This window comes from Notolepis coatsorum (assembly GCF_963971535.1).
Source record: "Notolepis coatsorum genome assembly, chromosome: 2".
Taxonomy (NCBI): Eukaryota; Metazoa; Chordata; class Actinopteri; order Aulopiformes; family Paralepididae; genus Notolepis; species Notolepis coatsorum.
Window position 1 is genome coordinate 50,269,342 of NC_140166.1, and position 21,952 is coordinate 50,291,293.

Below are 21,952 nucleotides of genomic sequence, written 5' to 3' on the forward strand. Positions count from 1 at the left end.
GGTTCTACACAAAGTTGTCTTTAAGTATTTATTGCAGCAAAAGGTACATAATACTTCTCTATTATACTTTGAATGCACTTGTAAGGCAAAGGAATGTGCGTAGGCAAATCAACAATGAATGTCCATTCTCTGGTTACGCAGGAGGTAATTATACAACCTGAATCTTAGGGAATTATATCTATGGTACACTAGTAATATATAGCGGGAGATACTGGAAGGGTCCCCCTGGTTGTAAGCCAGCAGGGGTAGGGGATCTGTCGGTAGTAGAGAGTCTGGTCAACGATGACTAAGGAGACTCCAAGTACAGGAGACGGTGCAATAGCCTCTTGATCCACAGACGAATACAGCTGTTCTCCGTAGACTGTAGCTCCACAGTGAAGAAAGCTAGCCGGCCTCAGGCTCTCTGAGGCGCCGACTCGACTTGGCTCCTCGCAGGGTAAATCCAACACGTGCAGGCGTCGGCGATTCTCCGCTCCATAAATCACAGGACCAAAGCAAATATAATCCAGCCGCAAAGGGCTATGCAGTCGTCGGGTAGATTAATCCAGTGTACATGTCCACACGGTTCTCGTCTAGGTCTCCTCGGGTGAAAGCGCCATGAAAGCAGCCCAGCCTGGATAAGAACTCTAGCTAATACGAGGAAGCGTTGGTGATGCTGGTCACTGTAGAACTTTAGCCGCACGATACACTATAGACCAATAGACTATTACTGACTTAATAGAAATATGTCGCACTCGACGGTATAGCGCCAAACTCTGACAATTCAGTTATTAATTCGCACGCGGTCTCAATGCTCTATTCTGGGGCCAAACAGGCCATACTTCACCGCACGTTGTATCGTGGGTGAGGCTTCAACTTATTGGGTAACTCTTGACTTCTGACTAAGTAAGACTAAGTGCTTCTGTATTCACCTGCGCCATATTTATATGCACGGTGAACAAACTAGTGCCAACCAGCATTTCTGTCTCGTATCCCTGGGCAAGGCCGGGCATGTTCAGACATGTCTTGACGGTGACTTTGAACCTGACTCTGGAGGCACGGCTCCGGCGCCTGTGGACCGCTGTCCAATAGGAGAATGAAATATTATGGTCTGGGCTAAAGGGATATTCCGTGTATATGTACAAGGAATATACAAGGGATATCAAACGATATACAAATACTATGCAATATATATCAATCAATAAATATATATATTCGGTTTAATCTGATCCTTTGTAACAATACCCATTATAGGTCTTGAAGCCACGCATACAGGAGATTCTATTATTGGACTCGAAATACATAGAGCATACCTCTGGCTTTGGCGATGAAGACTACAGAACTGTTTTTAGGTACACAGATGAGAGCTACTTTTTGTTGTGTTCATATGGCATTTAGATGTGATGGTTCACCGATGAGCGATGCTGCCCTTGGGGGGAGGGAGTGCAGAGACTCAAACGCATCAGCGACCCAACTAACTGCGTGTCTGTCTGCATGAATAAAGACTTCTCAAAGTCCAGTTATTATACTGATATCGAATAATTAATTCTGCTCCCTCCCTCCAACCTTGGTTGCTATGCCCACACAAAACCGCAAAACTTCACCCTGGACTCCGGTTTTCAAAGACCGGGGTTGCAGTGTAGCAAATCCCCGGTTGTGTGTGGCCGAACAGTGCAACTGCGCACATACAATTATGGTTATATTAAATCCAGCGCTTGTGTGGACTGGGCCTAACTTGCCTGCCATTACGTTGCGTTCTGAAACTGACCCTGAAAACGAAACGAAAATGGCCCTGTGTGTAACTGCAGCCGTCTCTGTGCTAACAGTCACGTTTTTAGTACGAGAAGACAAGACAAAACTTCTTTCTCTGGTCTGCATCCCCTTAACAATTGTGTGTATTGAGCCGTACTGTATTGTACCCATTCTGCAATCTTGTTGAAATAAAGTTTTCATTCACACTCAAAATCTGTGTTAATTTTTTATTTTGCATACTAATGTTCCGTGTCTTGAGTCGTACTTGTATTGAAAAACTGATTTTATATGTCTGAGGAGAAGACCGGTACTCATCATCTTCGTCTCCACAAAAAGAAAAATGACATGTGAAGTATGTTGTGTGCCAGGTTCAAACAGTGCTGTATATGTACAGTTTATTCCTACTCCTATCCAAGCTCCGGGAGGGTCATCAAAGAGAAGTCGCCTATTCTTAGTCCTTGCCCCACAATGGTGGAATGAACTACCCACCCCAGTTAGGACAGCCGAATCCCGTCTAATCTTTCGCCGTCGACTAAAGACTCACTACTTCAACCATTATCTAAATAAAAAAAATCTAACCCTAACTAACCTTACTGTCATGCACTTGTCCTAATAAACTAACCTACACTGTAGCACTCAACACTTTATGAACATTGTTACTGAGACGAAAGTTAAGTTTACTCTATTATTACTAGATCTGGTATGTCTAGAGATGTAACATTACTGTCTATGTACACATCATGTCTAGATGTACACTTTATGAACATTGTTACTGAGACGAAAGTTAAGTTTACTCTATTATTACTAGATCTGGTATGTCTAGATGTAACATTACTGTCTATTTACAAGTTTACTCTACTATTACATGTCATAAATGTCTAGATGTAACATTACTGTCTAATATGTACCTTAAACGAGACGAAAGTGAAGTTGAAAATGGTGCGCAGTAGTGCAAATACTTGTCCAGACCACTAATACTTGTCCAGACCGCCTCCAACCCGTCCAGCCTGGCTCTGCGGCTCTGCAGATACCCCCTATTGGAGTTAAATGCCTCCGTGAGCTATGTAGCCAATGTAGCACTGATTTTTCAGCAAAGAAGTGCAATAAAAGTGCAATAAACAAAACGGATACATTCACTGTGTGTTCTGCCTCTCTTTTGTTTATGAAACAAAACTAACATCAACTCAATTGACCACCAAGAGCGGATAGTTTAGTCTCACAAAAAGATCTCTGATGTTGTTAGCTACATGCTAACGTGAATGGAATATGCCAGTATAACAGTATAGCATTGTGGCTAGCAGCTAACGTTAGCTCACGTTAGTTAGCCAGCCAGCACCAAACTGATGATATCAGGAGCTATCAGTAGCTAGATAACATTAGACAACGCCTTGTGTATTAAACAAAGGTGAATAGATGACTGGGCCATTTTGTTTAATGCTTGTTAAGATTGAAAGAGGAGCTCTGAGCTAACAGGGTCTGATAGCTAACGTTAGCTCACGTTAGCCAGCTGCTCATGCAATCGTTAATGCTAGCAGAATGAATGGATGTAAACTTTATTTAACATATTGCAGAATGGGTACAATACAATACGGCTCAATACAAACAATTGTTAAGGGAATGCAGACTGTTGTAGCTTGGACTGGGGTCCTTATAACAATAACTTGACAACACATGGTAGCTGCAGCTATTTGGGACAGCTCTGTCGTCACCGGACGTTGGTGAGGGCACGCAGATGTCAGATCTACTGCGCATGGGCGTTGAGCAACAGCATGTTACAGCATTTGTTCCAACATAAAACATAGAACATATAACATCACTTACAACGTGTTTAATGCTTGTTAAGATTGAAAGAGGAGCTCTGAGCTAACAGGGTCTGATAGCTAACGTTAGCTCACGTTAGCCAGCTGCTCATGCAATCGTTAATGCTAGCAGAATGAATGGATGTAAACTTTATTTAACATATTGCAGAATGAGTACAATACAATACGGCTCAATACAAACAATTGTTAAGGGAATGCAGACTGTTGTAGCTTGGACTGGGGTCCTTATAACAATAACTTGGCAACACATGGTAGCTGCAGCTATTTGGGACAGCTCTGTCGTCACCGGACGTTGGTGAGGGCACGCAGATGTCAGATCTACTGCGCATGGGCGTTGAGCAACAGCATGTTACAGCATTTGTTCCAACATAAAACATAGAACATATAACATCACTTACAACGTACATACTACATGCAGTTAGAAAAAAACACAAATACACAATTACAGTTCAGAGTTTATGTCCATGTCAGCAGAGGTAAGGGGGGTTGCGGGGAGGGGGGGGGGGGGGTACTACAGGGAGTTCAGTGTCCGTATGGCAGTGGGGAAGAAGCTGTTTTTAAAGCGGGATGTTTTGGTGGTCAGGGATCTGTAGCGCCTCCCGGAGGGCAGCAGCTGGAAGATGTGGTGGTGTGCTGGGTGAGTGGGGTCAGAGATGATTTTTCTAGCTCTTCTAATTGTGCTTTGGCGGTGGAGTGATTCGAGAGAAGGGAGGGGGGTGCGGATTATTTTGGAGGATTTATTGATAATTCTTTGGAGTTTGTTTTTGGAGTGAGTGTCCAAATTGCTGTACCAAACAGTTATGGAGAAGGTGAGGATGCTTTGAATGATGGAATGCCTGGATTCAGCAACAAAACAAAAACAAAAACACCCAGTGTAACCATGGAGTTCCCATCATCTACTGTGGCACCTTTGACCCTCCTCTCCTCTGCGACCCGCAGTCCGCTGTACACATCAAAGAGGCCCGGCTCCAGACAGGAAGCTCCCCGGCTTGCAGATGTCGCTGCATAGGAGGCCGTATCACCCGTGTCACTTCCGCTGTCCGTTGGCTCTGCAATGAAAGAAACGGGCAGCCTCGCTGTGTCACATCTTAATGGGGAGGGAGGGATAGGGGAGTTGGGTCCTCTCTGGGCTGTTGGCCTTATCTTCTCTTCCATGCACATGCAACCAATGCGCCAGATGGCCAGGAAACGCATAGAGTCGGTACTGCTCCACTTGATCATGCACCCGCTTGCTTATAAATCAGTGTATTAACAACACGCATAAATGCCATGCAGAGTGTTTGATTCGTTCCCAAGTGGCACATCAAATCATATTGCAAAAGGGGAGTTAGCACTTAAAGGACAATATAGACTCACTCATGCGTGCCCGAGTGTCGTTCAGTACGACAGTGTAGCATGAAGGAAACACTTTATTTCCTTTGCTCTCGTAAAACAGCCGTGAGCAATTATTTGAACACGTTTATTAGAATGGAAATTGAATGACACGGTACGTTCAGATTTCCAGTTTATTGTTTAGACACCACCAGCCACAGTGATAGATACGTCTGTAGTCGAAAACCAATGCTATGGTGGATTTTGTTTTTAAGTTTGTTGAACTGGCAAATGATGGGGAGACCTCTCAAATTCCACCCCAAAAAATGGTTATCTTACCTGGCAGAAATAGCCAGCATACCTCCCTCAAGGTACTGGGAAGAAAAGCAGTACAGCTTTAGTAACACGACACTGCTCCCTAGTGGAGAAATACAGGGATGAGAGTTCTTTAAAAAAATTAATAATAATAAAAAAAGATCCACGACTAGTAGAACTGGCAGGTTGCTAGACTCAAGTGTAAAGAAGGAAAACAGTAGTGAATAGCAGGAAACTGAAGCCTTGAAAAACACCAGCATCCTGTCACATTCCTGTTGTTATTGGTAAAAAAAAAAAAAAAAAGAAAAACGCGCGGTCGCCACATTATTCAGAAGAAACTCCCGGTGGATTTGGCAAGGAAACTAAAACTAAGAGCTGTGTTATAGGATGAATAAAATATACTTCTAATATAGGTTAATAGCCTAAAAGGGTAAAAATATGACATGTTGTTAAATGAGCCTCCACAATAGCCCCCCACATTTTTGGGGGGTCTCAGAAGGACCTTTTTGGGGTGGTCTGAAGGTGGGGTTGTTTGGGTCTCAGCTGTTCCTATTTGAGATGGTCTGGAGTTTGAAGATCTATCTGTGTTAACTGAAATACAAACTGTGCATGTTTGCACACATGCGCTGAATCGCACATTTCAGAAAATTGAGAACATGTTTTATTACAACCAACCAGAAAAAAAGAACTACCAATTAATGCCTTACCAGCTGAAACCAGCAAATTGCCTTTGATTATTTGTATGTATTCACTGATCTGCTACAGCTCACCTGTAATACTAACCAGTTTGCAGGGGTGTAAAAAGTACCCAGAAATTATACTCAAGTGAAAGTATGGGTACCGTCTCAAAATCTTACTCAAGTAAAAGTATCTGGCTAAAAACACACTTGAGTCAAAGTAAAAAAGTTTCAACTTTTAAATGTACCTAAGTACTAAAAAGTAAAAACTTTTTTCTGACTGTATTCTTCTGATAGCAGGTGTTTAATCAAAGATCCCCGCTTTCTAGTCTTGCACAAGGACCAATCAGCATGTGTGGGCGAGTTAACTTTCCATTGATCGGGATTTGATTGGCTGTTTTTAAATAAAGCGCGGCCGCAGGATTAATAACGTTAACGTTAGTTCGGCCAGAGAAACAAATATACTAATTAAAATGGTTGGACCTGTGAGATTTGTACTTTGTAGGTCTGCATTTTAAATGTAATGAGTAAAAAAGTATGTTTTTTTCTCTCTGAAATGTAATTGAGTAAAAGTACAAGTATACAAATCTAATAATACTCGAGTAAAGTACAAATCCCCCAAAACAGTACTTAAGTATTGTAACAAAGTACAATTACTCAAGTACTTTACACCGCTGCATGCAGTTTGTGCTCTGCGTCTGGCCCAGACCAGGACCACGGCACCGTCTTTATTTAGCCAGGCCTGCTTGTGTTGGAATGAGGATGTGTGTCAGGAGGGTTGATGCTTGTGCAAATGGGGCAGGAGATCAGTGTCAGTTTCCAACAAGGGCTCTATAATTAGCCTGCAGGGGGGAAAGCAGGCGAGCAGAGCTGGGTGACCTACTCCAACTGAAACACACCGACCGAGACACACTCCTCTGGACCCCTATATGTTCCATCACCTGCTGTGTTTTCCTTGGACGTCCGTGTGTGTCTTGGAACCGTTTGTGTTTTTTTTTTAATGCGGATGGGGTGAGTTGTGAATAATTCTTTACCGATTGCTCTTTTACGATCAATCCAGCAACAAGGCAGAGTTGTGGTTATGCATGCATGCATATCCTCTGCCCAATCTTCAATATGTATTATATTATGCCATATACCATTGTAATTTCAGAGAACAGGATCTCTGAACCTCCACGAGTGATTGACTGAGAGAATGGATAAGTGTTCCTTGAATGATACATTGCTGATCTGTGATGTGATTGAACTCACGGCTTGGTGACCACCCGGTGAGCTGCAGGAAGACCAGGCCCACCCACCCCCTCCTAATGTGTTCCCTCCCCCCCGTATGTATATATTTACTGTTAGGATCTGTTTATCAGTACTGTATATTTGCATATCTTGTACGTCACAAATGTAACAGTACTGTATATCTGTATGTCATAAATGTCATGATTAGAAAATGGGGGACCCTGATGTAAACAAGACGAAAGTCTTTCTCTGGTCTGCATCCCCTTAACAATTGTGTGTATTGAGCCGTACTGTACTGTACCCATTCTGCAATCTGTTAATAAAGTTTTCAATCAATCAATCAATCCCTCTGGAGCCGCTGGCCAGCCTGGGGCTGAAGAGCGCGGACCCCCTGGTGAGAGAGGCCTTCCTCATGGCCCACGACTACATCGACTATGTGACGTCGGGGGGGCCAGAAGGCTCCTCCATGGGTCCCGCCCCCACGGCCTGCACCGCTGCCCTGCGCCACGCCGGGGACGAGCTGCTGGTCCGCTTCCCCATCTTCTTCAGACGCTGGCCCCGCGTGTTCCAGGACGTGACCGAGCACTCGGCCTGCCCCATGCTCATGTCCATCCTGGACGAGCACTTCGCCGCCCCCACCCCCGGGCGTCGGAGGGACCTGGCGTGGAGCGCGGTGCTGTCGGTGTACGTGCTGGCCGGCCAGATGGCCCTGCATTGTCACGAGAGGGGGATGGTGGACGTCCTGCCCCAGCTCAAAGAGTGTGTGGGGGGCTACGTGGAGAGGGTCATCTGTCCTGACATACGAGACAAGGGTGGATGGGTAAGTGTTCACTGGTTGGAATAAAGATCCACTCTGGAAAAGTTAACATTGTGTGGATACAACCCTTGATACTGTATATCACAGCCTTTATTCAAAAAGTCACATCATTCAAATTCTGCTACTAACAGTTCATCCAATTTCTTGTTGGCAGAATGGTTTTTTGTCACGCTTTGGACAAAAGCAGAACTTGGAGGGGCAGGTGAAGAGAGTGTGCTGTTGGACACTGCTGCTGTTGGCTACAAGTATCTTTGCCTATTTCCTGTGGAAAAGAAGAATGGCTTAACAAACACTGCCACCTGGTGATCAGAATGGGAAATAATCTAAACGTCTGCTTAATTCAAAATTGTACTTGAACTTTCTTAAGTTATAGAGCAATAACCACCCACCAACCTACACGCATGCACACACACACTAAAAAAAAATTCCAGAGTGCTATCCATCCAAAATAGTTCCTACATGAAAATGCTAACCAGGTCTGAGGATTATTTTACAGTCATGATTTCTGGAAAGAGACAATCATTCAGCTCCATTGTATTAGAGTGACAACATATCTACAGCTGATATCTCCAAAACTAGGAGAATCACAAGGGGAAATTCTAGGTGAACTGCCCCTTTCACTGCTATAGACTGTTTCACTGGAATTGCGTTGCTAGGGAACAGATTGGACCCACGTACATTTTCTTTCAGCTATTGATATTAGCAAATAGGACTCCCTAAAAACTTGGTATCTGATCTCATCTGCAGTGGTGGAGGAAGTACCACTATTTTAAGTATTAAGAATAAATACCCAGATAAAATGGTACTCCGGTAAAAGTCCATTGAGAATTCTACATAAGTAAAGGTTGAGAAGTTTTTGACATTGAAGTATCAAAAGTAAAAGTACATGTAATATATAATTTGTGTATTCAGTGGTCTGAAGCATTCATTCTTCATCCATCGACTTGTAAAGGTTGTGTTAAAGTGTCACATGGTCGTATGCTGGCTGATTATTTGACTAGCTTCAAATTTTGCCTTGTTTTCTATGCAAAGTAACTAGTGACCGATGGGTTTGGATAAATAGAAACAAAAGTACAAAGTTCCCTAAAATGTAAATACTGAAGTAAAGCGCCTGGAAATTGTACTTAAGGGGTTACTTTAGACCACCGCTTACTGTAAACCCACCCTACCTTAACCTCATTGGATACGGTGCATGACTCCCAAATAAAATTTTATTAGCAAACTGACACAGGAAATAAATTCAGGTCCCCTTTAAGCTGAAAGTGTAGACTGGGCGATCAGAGCTGTGTGAGGAACATGTCACCTAGTCAAAGTCACATGACCCTATGCCAGACCAGAGGAATACCCATATAATTTCATGCAATACATTTATTTAAATTTGCCCTGATCTGGCCTTAGGGATACATTGCTACCGAGGGCAGATCTCAAAATGTGAAGTTAATGTTCTTTACTAGTCTTGTGACTTAACACCTAACAAAGTTGTCATTTAGCAGTGGTGGATTATTTGGCCATCAAGGGAAATAAGTGCACTAATGTGGTTCAAAAGCAAATCTCCCACGTTATGAATCATACAACTAGCACATGATTTGGCATTAGGTTGCCATGGACTGGATTCCTTTTGTGAAAAAGCACCATCTTCCACACAAGCCGAGTATATCACACTTCACTTGTCAAATTTCCTAATAAAATCATTTGAGACCTTGCATTTCAGTCATTTGTCTCAAGAATCAGTGAATTGAAGACCAGATAATCAATCACTAGTTTACACCAAGATTAAGCAGAAGAAACTTTATTATTACATGTAAAAAATAATAATTCTGGTAGCTGTAGTGGAACTCTTTGAACTACTCATCAACAGACAAGAGAAGAGCCAGCAAAAAGGTGACAAAACATAAGGACAGATGATGGAAACACTGGAAAGGTAATCCGACAGGTCAGTGAATTACACAACATTACACCCAATTTAAGCTACATCCTCCTCCTCTCCCTCCTCGAACTCTCCCTCCTCGGCGGTGGCGTCCTGGTACTGCTGGTACTCCGACACCAGGTCGTTCATGTTGCTCTCCGCCTCAGTGAACTCCATCTCATCCATGCCCTCTCCGGTGTACCAATGGAGGAAGGCCTTGCGCCTGAACATGGCGGTGAACTGCTCTGAGATGCGCTTAAAAAGCTCCTGGATGGCCGTGCTGTTGCCGATGAAGGTGGCCGCCATCTTGAGGCCGCGGGGAGGGATGTCGCAGACGGCGGTCTTCACGTTGTTGGGGATCCACTCAACGAAGTAGCTGCTGTTCTTATTCTGTATATTCAGCATCTGCTCGTCGACCTCCTTCATGGACATGCGGCCGCGGAAAATGGCCGCCACGGTGAGGTAGCGTCCGTGACGGGGGTCGCAGGCGGCCATCATGTTCTTGGAGTCGAACATCTGCTGGGTGAGCTCTGGGACCGTCAGGGATCTGTACTGCTGGCTGCCCCTGGCGGTGAGCGGTGCGAACCCGGGCATGAAGAAGTGGAGGCGGGGGAACGGGACCATGTTGACGGCCAGCTTGCGCAGGTCGGCGTTGAGCTGTCCGGGGAACCTGAGGCAGGTGGTGACGCCGCTCATGGTGGCCGACACCAGGTGGTTGAGGTCGCCGTATGTGGGGGTTGTAAGTTTGAGGGTGCGGAAGCAAATGTCGTACAAGGCCTCGTTGTCAATGCAGAAGGTTTCGTCTGTGTTTTCTACGAGCTGGTGGACCGACAGCGTAGCATTGTAAGGCTCAACGACTGTGTCAGACACTTTGGGCGATGGCACCACGCTGAAAGTGTTCATGATGCGGTCTGGATATTCTTCACGGATCTTGCTGATGAGCAGGGTGCCCATGCCGGAGCCCGTGCCGCCGCCCAGGGAGTGAGTGAGCTGGAAGCCCTGCAGGCAGTCGCAGCTCTCCGCCTCCTTCCTCACCACGTCCATCACAGAGTCCACCAGCTCCGCTCCTTCCGTGTAGTGGCCCTTCGCCCAGTTGTTACCTGCACCGCTCTGGCCTGCAAACAACAACACATCAGCACTAATCTCACAGGACCAGTGGTGGAACATAGTTTATTTACATTTACCAAGTAGAAATCAACCTCGAGTCTTAAAATTCACAATTCTCCATTCTAGTGCGGCTTCAGCTAGAACTAGCCACTGAATAAAAATGTAATGTGTATATATTCTAGTTTTTATGTGTGGTCCAGTTATGGTTGCTCCCGTCAATGTCCTCTTGAAGTTTGACAAGACTTAAAATGTGAATCAGCTTCATCTACCGGGATCATCCCTATGTTCCCCGGGTCCTATGTTCCCCGCTTTGATTGATAATAGATTGAAGTATAATTTTAATTATTAATGTCCGCCTTGTTTCGAACAGTTAAGCTTAGGCCCTCTTTCGAACTGGTTAAGGTTAGAGTTTGGAATCAGGGCTGGTGGTGCAAGATGTTCAATCAATCAAAGCGGCGAACATAGAACCCGGCAGGGAGCGAAATTAACTTTTTGACTAACCGGCCAGTGGCGGGTAGAATCTACCCGCCAAGCATATTTCTTACCCGCCAACTTTTTTTTGATACATTTTTTTTATTATTATTTTATATATATATTTTTTTTAATAAAATATATATATTATATAATCATACTTGTGGTTGTGTTATCTGCGAGACATCGCCACCTCGCTGTCTGCAAACAGCTCCACTGTGTGTGTATACTCGAGTGGCCACCAGCTCCAGCAAGGATTCTCCGGGGGTGCAGCTGGACCCTAAACGCTACATTCAGCATGCAAAAGAATTCTCCGGCGCTGCACCTGGACCCTAGTCAGCAGCCCTCACTCATGCGATGTAAACCAGGGACTCGAATACGCATGTTGTTGTTATGTTGTAGGACATTGATGCCAAGAGCTATCTGTAGCTACTGCTGGATGGCGTTGGGACAACGCCTCAGTGAACTATTTAGTTTACTGCAACATTTCGTAGTGACTAGTTACCTAGCCAACGGAGGTATTATGCTGGAGGATTTGTTGATGTCGGGAGCTATCCGTAGCTAGCCGGCTGGATAACGTTACACAATGCCTCGTGTATTAAACTAAGTGAATAGTTGACTGGGTCATTTTGTAACGGTAGCCAACGTTATCTCACGAAGGTCCCACACTGACTAGACTAACGTCACGGTGAGGCAATAGCCTCTGTTTACATACAGGGGTAGGAGCAGCAGTGCTAAGTGCTAACTAACGTCACGGTGACTCGGAGGCAATAGCCTCTGTTTACATGCAGCATACAGAAACAGGTGGGGAGGGGGTAGCAGCAGCAGTGCGCGGTGCGCGCTTCATGTCTGCTGAGACAGCGAGTGAGAACTCCGCTAAAGAATTTGATCATGATTTTCGGTTTTCACATGACTATTTGATTGAGCGCCACACGGCGCTCAGACGTCTCAGTAAAAACTGAGCGCAAATGGCGGGTGGCGCTCTCTAATTTCGGTCCCTGGAACCCGGGGAACATAGAGACATGCTCCCCATCTACCCATGACACGTCTCGCATGAAAAAGTATATTTCTTCAAAGTAACTGATAAATATTTCCATTAAAATGTAGTACAGTAGAAGTACAAAGTTCCCTCAAATGTACCTTGGTACAGTGCTTTTGAGTAAAAATACTTTACACAGGACATGTGGCAACATTAAATGTAACATGTCTGGCTGTGTGACGTCAACTTGTCAGCATGAACAGTACCAGGATAGCTTAGCACAATAGCTTAGAGAGTGACATTGCTTTTGGGATTTGGCACAAACTCATTTATTATTTACAAATTATACAAAAAGGACTATGGCCATACAGCATTATTCAATATACACAACTATTAAAACGACTAGCCACATTGTTACTAGGGAAACTACTATAACAAGTTGACCCTTGATGCTGCCGTCTGACGTCAGTTGGAACAGGAAGTGAAGAAGTCACTGGCTCAGGTTAAATCAAATTAAACCTGTAGCTACATCAGGCACAAACAATGGAGCGCCACTTAGTGGCCAAACATGGCACTGCAACTAAATAACACAAATACAATCACATTGTGTCTGTCACACAATCTATGACAATTTCATTACCTACCGAACACAAAGTTGTCTGGTCTGAAGATCTGGCCGAAGGGACCGGATCTCACTGAGTCCATAGTCCCTGGCTCTAGGTCGACAAGCACAGCACGGGGCACGTATTTACCACCTAGGGGAAAGAGAGGGGAGAGCAAGTCAGAAAAACACAACAGCAATTGAACTCTGCTAAAAACGTCATCATCATCCAATTAGGAATTCCCAAAATTAAAAGTTACCGCATGCTTCATTGTAGTAGACATTGATCCTGTCCAACTGCAGCTGACTGTCTCCGCAGTATGAGCCTGTTGGGTCAATGCCGTGTTCATCACTAATCACCTCCCAGAACTGAAAGAGATAAGTCATTGAATTAGGTAAGCATTAACCCCTTCACTGGCGCACTACCAAACGGTTAACCCTTTCACTGCGACAATTCACAGAAGGTTAAGCAATAATATACGAGCAATAACAAAAACGTATTATTCTTCCAAGCCCAATTGATTGAAAATTGTATTAACAGATTGCAGAATGGGTACAGTACAGCTCAATACATACAATTGTTAAGGGGATGCAGACCAGAGAAAGACTTAGTCTTGTTTACATCAGGGTCCCCCATTTTCAATTCATCATAACATACAGATACAGTACTGCTACATCTATACATTTATGACATCAGATTTGCAAATACAGTACAGTTTGTGATACAAAAGTGTCCAGAAAAAGTGTATATACATTTGACGTAGAAACTGTACATTGGAGGAGGTTGGGTGGGTGCTGTACATTGGTGGTGGGGGGGGGGGGGGGGGCTGGGTACACTGGAATACTGACGCCATATTTGGTCATTTACTGTACAACTGGGTTAGGACATTTGTAGGGGCCAGTTTCGAATTGCAGTGTTTTTTTAGAGTGTTTTTGAAAGTGGGTAGGGATTCACATTCCTTTACAGCTTTGGGTAGGGCGTTCCACATTTATGTGGCATAATTGCGAAACGTGTTTAGTCCCTTGTTTGAGCCGAATCTGGGTTTAACATGATTTGTGGAGCTCCCTCTGGTGTTGTGATCGTGGTATTACTATTCACTGACCTTTGGGAAGTATTTTGACATGTACATGGGTACCTTGGTCACGTAGTGCATCTTGTAGACCAAGTTGCTGTACTCTGTTGTCTACTCTAAGCCATCCTAGGTTGTCAAAGTGGGCAGGGGTGAGGTGGGTTCTAGGAGTCGGGTCAAGCAGTAGTCTGACTAGCTTGTTTTGAGATGTTTGTAATTTGTTTTTTAGTGCCTTTGAGGTGCTTTGGTACCATGAGGTGCAAGCATAGTCGTAGTACCCTTGAATGAGTGCTCCTGCTAGAGTCTTCAGGGCATTCTTGTTTACCAGAGAGGAGATCCGGTAATAGAGTTCGTTGGTTGACTTTTTTATTACATTGGATGCCATTTTGTCACAGGAAAGATTAGCCTCTGGCCTGGGATGGAACCCAGGTAGGTAATTTCATCTTTCCTTGTGACAATATTGTCACCCACTGTGACTGAGAAGCAGTCGGTCTTGCTGAGTTTGTTATTTGAACCGAAGAGAATGGACTCGGTTTTGCCCATGTGTAATGATAGTTTGTTATCAGCGAGCCATATGCAGATTGCCTTAGTTGAGCCGAGGGTTCTCTCAACCTGCAACTTGTTCTTGTCAGAAACCAGCAGGGCTGAGTCGTCCGCAAACAGGAACAAGTTGCAGTCACAAGCTGACGACATGTAATTTGCATAAATTAGGAACAGTAGCTTGTAGTATGCTTGCTTGTGGAACACCACAACTCACTGTGAGGGGGGGGGGGGGGGTAGAGTACCGTTTACCTCCACCATCTGTTCCCTCCCCTCCAGGTAGGATTGTATCCATCTCACTGATAAGACTATCAAAACCAATTGCTTTTAGCTTGTCAATCAGAATGGAGTGATTGACAGTGTCGAAGGCCTTTTGTAGGCCCAGCATGACCATGCCGCAGTATTTGCCCGCGTCCACCTCTTGTTTGATGTGGTCGTTCAAATAGAGAAGGCATGTAGACAAGAGAAAGACTTTTAAACACAGAATATTATTTACTAACCTTGGCTCCAATCTGGTTTCCACACTGACCGGCTTGGAGATGGACAATTTCCCTCATTTTGTCTGGAGGTAGAAGAACAAATCCTATCACAAGAAGGGAAGACGAGTTGAGAGTGCGCGAAATAGAGGAACTCCCCGTTTATATGTGACAACTGAACCCGCCCTCTGAAGGCCGGGCCACACGATACCGCATGGCCATTGGCTGATGGTCACGAAACTCGTTGATGAACACAATTGTAGACCAATATATTCTTCTAATGGATAATTACCATTGGCTTTCTTGTACTGTCAATCAGATTGATATCTAACACGTGTGATCCTCCCCACCCACCCGACCAAAAACCAGCCATGTCATGCCACTGCACTGAGGGCGTAGTGCACTGTAAAAAAAATGTGTCCGCACTTTATTACCCTTGCTATTATTTTACTTATTTTTACTTTTATCTCTACGCCCCACTATCCGCTGGGTGCATACTATGACCATTATCATGTTTTGTAACAGATTACAGAAATTCAAGAAGCCTATTGGAACGTGAGGTTCTGATATGATTTGATTAATATATCTGCATTATTTTATCCCACTTTATGCTTTGCTCTTGCCGCTTGTTTTACACTGATTTTATGTCTTATTTCTTACTGATGTAAAGCACTTTGAAATGCAATCCCCTGTATGAAAGGCGCTATACAAATAAAGTTATTATTATTATTAGTCTTTTCAACTTTGTACCATCATTCTCTCTAATTTCGGGTCACAGACCCATTTCTGGTAGCTGTCTATATAGTGGAACTCTTTGAACTTAACCCACCCAGCTTGTGACTGCAACTTGTTCCTGTTTGCGGACGACTCAGCCCTGCTGGTCTCTGACAAGAACAAGTTACAGGTTGAAAAAACCCTCAGCTCGGAACTAGGCAAAATCTGCATATGGCTCGCTGATAACAAACTATCATTACACATGGGCAAAACAGAGTCCATTCTCTTCGGTTCAAATAACAAACTCAGCAAGACCGACGACTTCTCAGTTACAGTGGGTGACAATATTGTCACAAGGAAAGATGAAATTACCTACCTGGGTTCCATCCTAGAGGCTAATCTCTCCTGTGACAAAATGGCATCCAATGTAATAAAAAAAGTCAACCAACGAACTCGATTCTTGTACCGGATCTCCTCTCTGGTAAACAAGAATACCCTGAAGACTCTGGCTGGAGCACTCATTCAAGGGTACTACGACTATTGTAACTGAGGGGTTACAAAACCCTGACTGTATTAAAGATTGTTTAGATTAAACCACTACTAAATATTATTACTTGCCAGACAGTACAGTTAGTTAAATATGGCAGACACTCAATAGACGGCACGGGGACAAAGAGATAACGTTTACAGTATTTTAATAGCAATATCAATATACAACTGAAATTAGTACGTTGCTCTTTTATGGCAAATGATAGTAGAATGTCAGAGTATCAAAGTCAGTGGGAATGAATAATTCCTAGGTTAATAATACTCGACCGGAACGCTGCATGGAGTGAGATGGCGATACAGAGCAAGCGAGGGGTATAGCTGGAGACTGGTGATTTCCCCCACAGAGTGGTAAGCTCCAGAGGAATTGAAGAATAGTCGGATACTCCTGCTGGTCACTGAAGAAAAAGGGGTCTCGTACAGATCCAGTCTTTGTAATCCAAGTGCTCGATAGCAGGGTAATAGCTCTTAATCCAAAGCCCGACGGCAGTGATGATAGGTAGCTAGCTTCGTCCTCGAAGCTAGCCCGATGCAGGTCTTCAGGTGTAGTTAAATCCAAACGCCAATGGTATTAACTATGCTCTTCTCCACGGTACTTCGCTTACACAATTCACTATAATACACCAACAATGGTTCTACAATATTAGGGTCGTATCTAAGGAGCTACTAGCTATCCGTAACGATACACCGCGGGTAGACTTCCACTGCTCACATGTCCAATCGTTCTGCTGTTAGGTTACTTCACACTTCACCTCGTGTTCTGATACTCGTTACGTTAAGTTCACACTACAGCTGCTTGCTAGGTTAGGTTCGCACTTCACTTCAATAAGGTTCACACGCTTCTCGTTACTGCTGCACACTACGGCTGCTGCGCCTTCCACAATATATACTCAGAGTGATTTCTAGAGCGCAACCGAATTACTTGACCGGAATCAATGCGCTGGCCAAGGGCATGTCTCAACTTGTCCGGACACGTCTTTGAACTTGTCTGGGGGGCGCGACTGCTGGCGCCGCCAGTGTCAAGGGCAGTGTCCAATGAGGCGAGCGAATAATGCTATGATTCAAACGGAGGCTTAAAGGTATATAGCTTATATATATATAAATAATATACAAGTTATATAAAATAATAAACGTAGATTCTCAGTGTTAATCTGGCCCTTCAGAACAACTATGCTTGCACCTCATGGTACCAAAGCACCTCAAAGGCGCTAAAAACAAAATTACAAACATCTCAAAACAAACTGGTCAGACTACTGCTTGACCTTACTCCTAGAACCCACCTCACCCCTGCCCACTTTGACAACCTAGGATGGCTTAGAGTAGACGACAGAGTACAGCAACTTGCAATGGGCCTGGTCTACAAGATACACTACACGACCAAGGTACCCATGTACATGTCAAAATACTTCCCAAAGGTCAGTGAATACCACGATCACAACACCAGAGGGAGTGCCACAAATCATGTTAAACCCAGATTCGGCTCAAATAAGGGACTAAACACGTTTCGCAATTATGCCACATCAATGTGGAACGCCCTACCCAAAGCTGTAAAGGAATGTGGATCACTACCCACTTTCAAAACCACTCTCAAGGGACACCTACGGGAGACTACAATTCAAAACTGGCCCCTGTAAATGTCCTAACCCAACCCCCTCCAATGTACAGTCACTTACCTAGTATGGTTTTGTCAACAGTCCAATGTACAATTTTGCTTGTTTGTACAGTGTCTCCCCCCCCCCCCCCCCCTCAATGTACAGTTTTGCTTGTTTATACAGTGTTTCTCCCCCCCCCCCCAACCACCTCCAATGTAAATGACCCAGTATGGTTGACAATATCCCAATGTACCCAACCCCCCCCACACAACCTCCTCCAATGTACAGTTTCTACGTCAAATGTATATACTCCCTTTTCTTGACTCCTTCTGAATCACAAACAGTACTGTATTTGCAAATCTGGTATGTCATAAATGTATAGATGTAGCAGTACTGAATATCTGTATGTCATATATGTCCTGATGAATTGAAAATGGGGGACCCTGATGTAAACAAGACGAAAGTCTTTCTCTGGTCTGCATCCCCTTAACAATTGTGTATTGAGCTGTACTGTATTGTACCCATTCTGCAATCTGTTAATAAAGTTTTCAATCAATCAATCTATCTTTAATATATAGTGGAACTCTTTGAATTACACCCACCAATCAATCTATCTCAGGATGATGATGCTGAATTTAATCAAATTGGGTCCTGGGCTGAAGATGGAATCTTTGGCCTATAGTTTTACATCTGAAATAATTAATCTGCATACTATAGGATTGAGGAGTATACATTGGAATGGAGGGGGGGGGGGCATTGGGTCCTTCAAAAACAGTGAGTTGTGGAATGAGGGCGGAGCGGCTTATTAATAGTTAACCCTTTCACTGTGACAATACAGAAGGTTAGCCCTTTCACTGCCACACGACTAAGGGTTAACCCTTTCACAACCACACTACAGAAGGTTAACCCTTTCACTACCACACTGCAGACAGTTAACCGTTTTTTGTTGTTTATATTCTGTTTGTATCTGTGTTCAGGCTCCCTCCAAAAGCTTTAAATAGCTTCTTGGGAAACCTGGCACATGCACACAATTTGCGACATTGTTATATCACATGAGGATACTCACATGTAATGTATCGTGTGTGTGTGTGAATAAATTCATTCATTCATTCTGTATTGTCACAGTGAAAGGGTTAATCTGAATGGCGGGCGAGAATGTGTCCGTGACGCCAGCGTTCCAGAGCTGCTGCCTATAGGACGACGGGCGGCCGGGCCTTCGAACGCATGGCCGCAAGGCGTTTCCACCATTCATAGTCCTGCAGCATCCGTGCATACCTCACATTTTTATGTAGATTAGTTCCGCGAGCGAATAGCAGATATTAGAGCTCTCTGGGCTGAATGAATAGTGGTTCAACAAAACAAAGACACTATAGCTTGCATGTCATTACAGCGCATAGGCTCCATGTTCAATATATGTGGCAAACACTATATGCTCATAATATCTAGGTCACACATACAGCACACGCTGTGCAATGTAAACCACACAAGGGCCTCCCCTGTTGAGCTCTGTGACTGGGTGTCAGAGAGAGGATGTCAGTAATATGACCAGCTAGCTACCTGTCTATTATCTTTCATCAGTGCTTTCAGCCGTTGTTGTCCCAGTGTGCTCTTAATTTGTCTCATACATTTTCTGTCAGCTATTGATATTAGCAAATAGGACTCCCTAAAAACTTGGTATCTCATCTGCAGTGGTGGAGGAAGTACCACTATTTTAAGTATTAGAATAAATACCCAGATACAAATGGTACTCCGGTAAAAGTCCTCCATTGAAAATTCTACATAAGTATCAAATGTACATGACATATATAATTTGTGTATTCAGTGGTCTGAAGCATTCATTCTTCATCCATCGACTTGTAAAGGTTGTGTTAAAGTGTCACATGGTCGTTATGCTGGCTGATTATTTGACTAGCTTCAAATTTTGCCTTGTTTTCTATGCAAAGTAACTAGTGACCGATGGGTTTGGATAAATAGAAAGGACAATATTTCCTTTGACAAAAGTACAAAGTTCCCTAAAATGTAAATACTGAAGTAAAGCGCCTGGAAATTGTACTCGAGTACAGATGGGTTACTTTAGACCATCGCCTACTGTAAACCCACCCTACCTTAACCTCATTGGATACGGTGCATGACGCCCAAATAAAATGTTATTAGCAAACTGACACAGGAAATAAATTCAGGTCCCCTTTAAGCTGAAAGTGTAGACTGGGCGATCAGAGCTGTGTGAGGAACATGTCACCTAGTCAAAGTCACATGACCCTATGCCAGACCAGAGGAATACCCATATCAGATGATCATTTCATGCAATACATTTACTTAGTTCTGGTAAATTTGCCCTGATCTGGCCTTGGGGATACATTGCTACCGAGGGCAGATCTCAAAATGTGAAGTTAATGTTCTTTACTAGTCTTGTGACTTAACAAAGTTGTCATTTAGCAGTGGTGGCTTATTTGGCCATCAAGGGAAATAAGTGCACTAATCTGGTTCAAAAGCAAATCCCCCACGTTATGAATCATACAACTAGCACATGATTTGGCATTAGGTTGCCATGGACTGGATTCCTTTTGTGAAAAAGCACCATCTTCCACACAAGCCGAGTATATCACACTTCACTTGTGAAATGTCCTAATAAAATCATTTGAGACCTTGCATTTCAGTCATTTGTGTCAAGAATCAGTGAATTGAAGACCAGATAAATCACTAGTTTACACCAAGACCAAGATTAAGCAAAATAAACGTTATTATTACATGTAAAAATTAATAATTGTGGTAGCTGTAGTGGAACTCTTTGAACTACTCAACAGACAAGAGAAGAGCCAGCAAAAAGGTGACAAAACATAAGGACAGATGATGGAAACACACAGCTTGGTAGAGGCACCATTACACCCAATTTAAGCTACATCCTCCTCTCCCTCCTCGAACTCGCCCTCCTCCTCGGCGGTGGCGTCCTGGTACTGCTGGTACTCCGACACCAGGTCGTTCATGTTGCTCTCCGCCTCAGTGAACTCCATCTCATCCATGCCCTCTCCGGTGTACCAATGGAGGAAGGCCTTGCGCCGGAACATGGCGGTGAACTGCTCGGAGATGCGCTTGAACAGCTCCTGGATGGCTGTGCTGTTTCCGATGAAGGTGGCCGCCATCTTGAGGCCGCGGGGAGGGATGTCGCAGACGGCGGTCTTCACGTTGTTGGGGATCCACTCAACGAAGTAGCTGCTGTTCTTATTCTGTATATTCAGCATCTGCTCGTCGACCTCCTTCATGGACATGCGGCCGCGGAAAATGGCTGCCACGGTGAGGTAGCGTCCGTGACGGGGGTCGCAGGCGGCCATCATGTTCTTGGCGTCGAACATCTGCTGGGTGAGCTCTGGGACCGTCAGGGATCTGTACTGCTGGCTGCCCCTGGCGGTGAGCGGTGCAAACCCGGGCATGAAGAAGTGGAGGCGGGGGAACGGGACCATGTTGACGGCCAGCTTGCGCAGGTCGGCATTGAGCTGTCCGGGGAACCTGAGGCAGGTGGTGACACCGCTCATGGTGGCCGACACCAGGTGGTTGAGGTCGCCGTATGTGGGGGTTGTAAGTTTGAGGGTGCGGAAGCAAATGTCGTACAAGGCCTCATTGTCAATGCAGAAGGTCTCGTCTGTGTTTTCTACAAGCTGGTGGACCGACAGCGTAGCATTGTAAGGCTCAACGACTGTGTCCGACACTTTGGGCGACGGCACCACGCTGAACGTGTTCATGATGCGGTCTGGATATTCTTCACGGATCTTGCTGATGAGCAGGGTGCCCATGCCGGACCCTGTGCCGCCGCCCAGGGAGTGCGTGAGCTGGAAGCCCTGCAGGCAGTCGCAGTTCTCCGCCTCCTTCCTCACCACGTCCATCACGGAGTCCACCAGCTCCGCTCCTTCCGTGTAGTGGCCCTTCGCCCAGTTGTTACCTGCACCGCTCTGGCCTGCAAACAACAACAACACATCAGCACTAATCTCACAGGACCAGTGGTGGAACATAGTTTATTTACATTTACCAAGTAAAAAAAGTAGAAATACCCAGAT

General features: G+C 44.5%; 2 protein-coding genes across 5 annotated transcripts in view; one reads left to right on the plus strand and one right to left on the minus strand.

Moving 5' to 3' along the window:
• The first annotated feature begins 6,736 nt into the window (after positions 1–6,736).
• bcl2l16 (BCL2 like 16) lies at positions 6,737–8,998 on the plus strand. The gene is made up of 4 exons (XM_084307956.1): positions 6,737–6,865; positions 7,008–7,122; positions 7,440–7,904; positions 8,056–8,998. Exons 3-4 carry the CDS (start codon positions 7,497–7,499, stop codon positions 8,185–8,187), a joined length of 540 nt encoding a protein of 179 aa, XP_084164082.1. The 5' UTR covers positions 6,737–6,865; positions 7,008–7,122; positions 7,440–7,496; the 3' UTR covers positions 8,188–8,998.
• Positions 8,999–9,674: 676 nt separating this feature from the next.
• Positions 9,675–21,952, minus strand: part of LOC311224250 (tubulin beta-4 chain-like) — a gene marked incomplete at both ends in the record, with an annotated part of 52,718 nt that continues 40,440 nt past the window's right edge. Inside the window, 4 exons of one of the 4 annotated variants that reach the window (XM_084309155.1) lie at positions 9,675–10,922; positions 13,009–13,119; positions 13,226–13,334; positions 15,076–15,170. In XM_084309155.1, coding sequence (XP_084165281.1) covers positions 9,865–10,922; positions 13,009–13,119; positions 13,226–13,334; positions 15,076–15,132 — 1,335 coding nt within the window. Of the gene's footprint in view, positions 10,923–13,008; positions 13,120–13,225; positions 13,335–15,075; positions 15,171–20,794; positions 21,848–21,952 lie in introns of those variants that run through there. The other 3 variants (XM_084309158.1, XM_084309157.1, XM_084309156.1) reach the window with 3 other exon arrangements.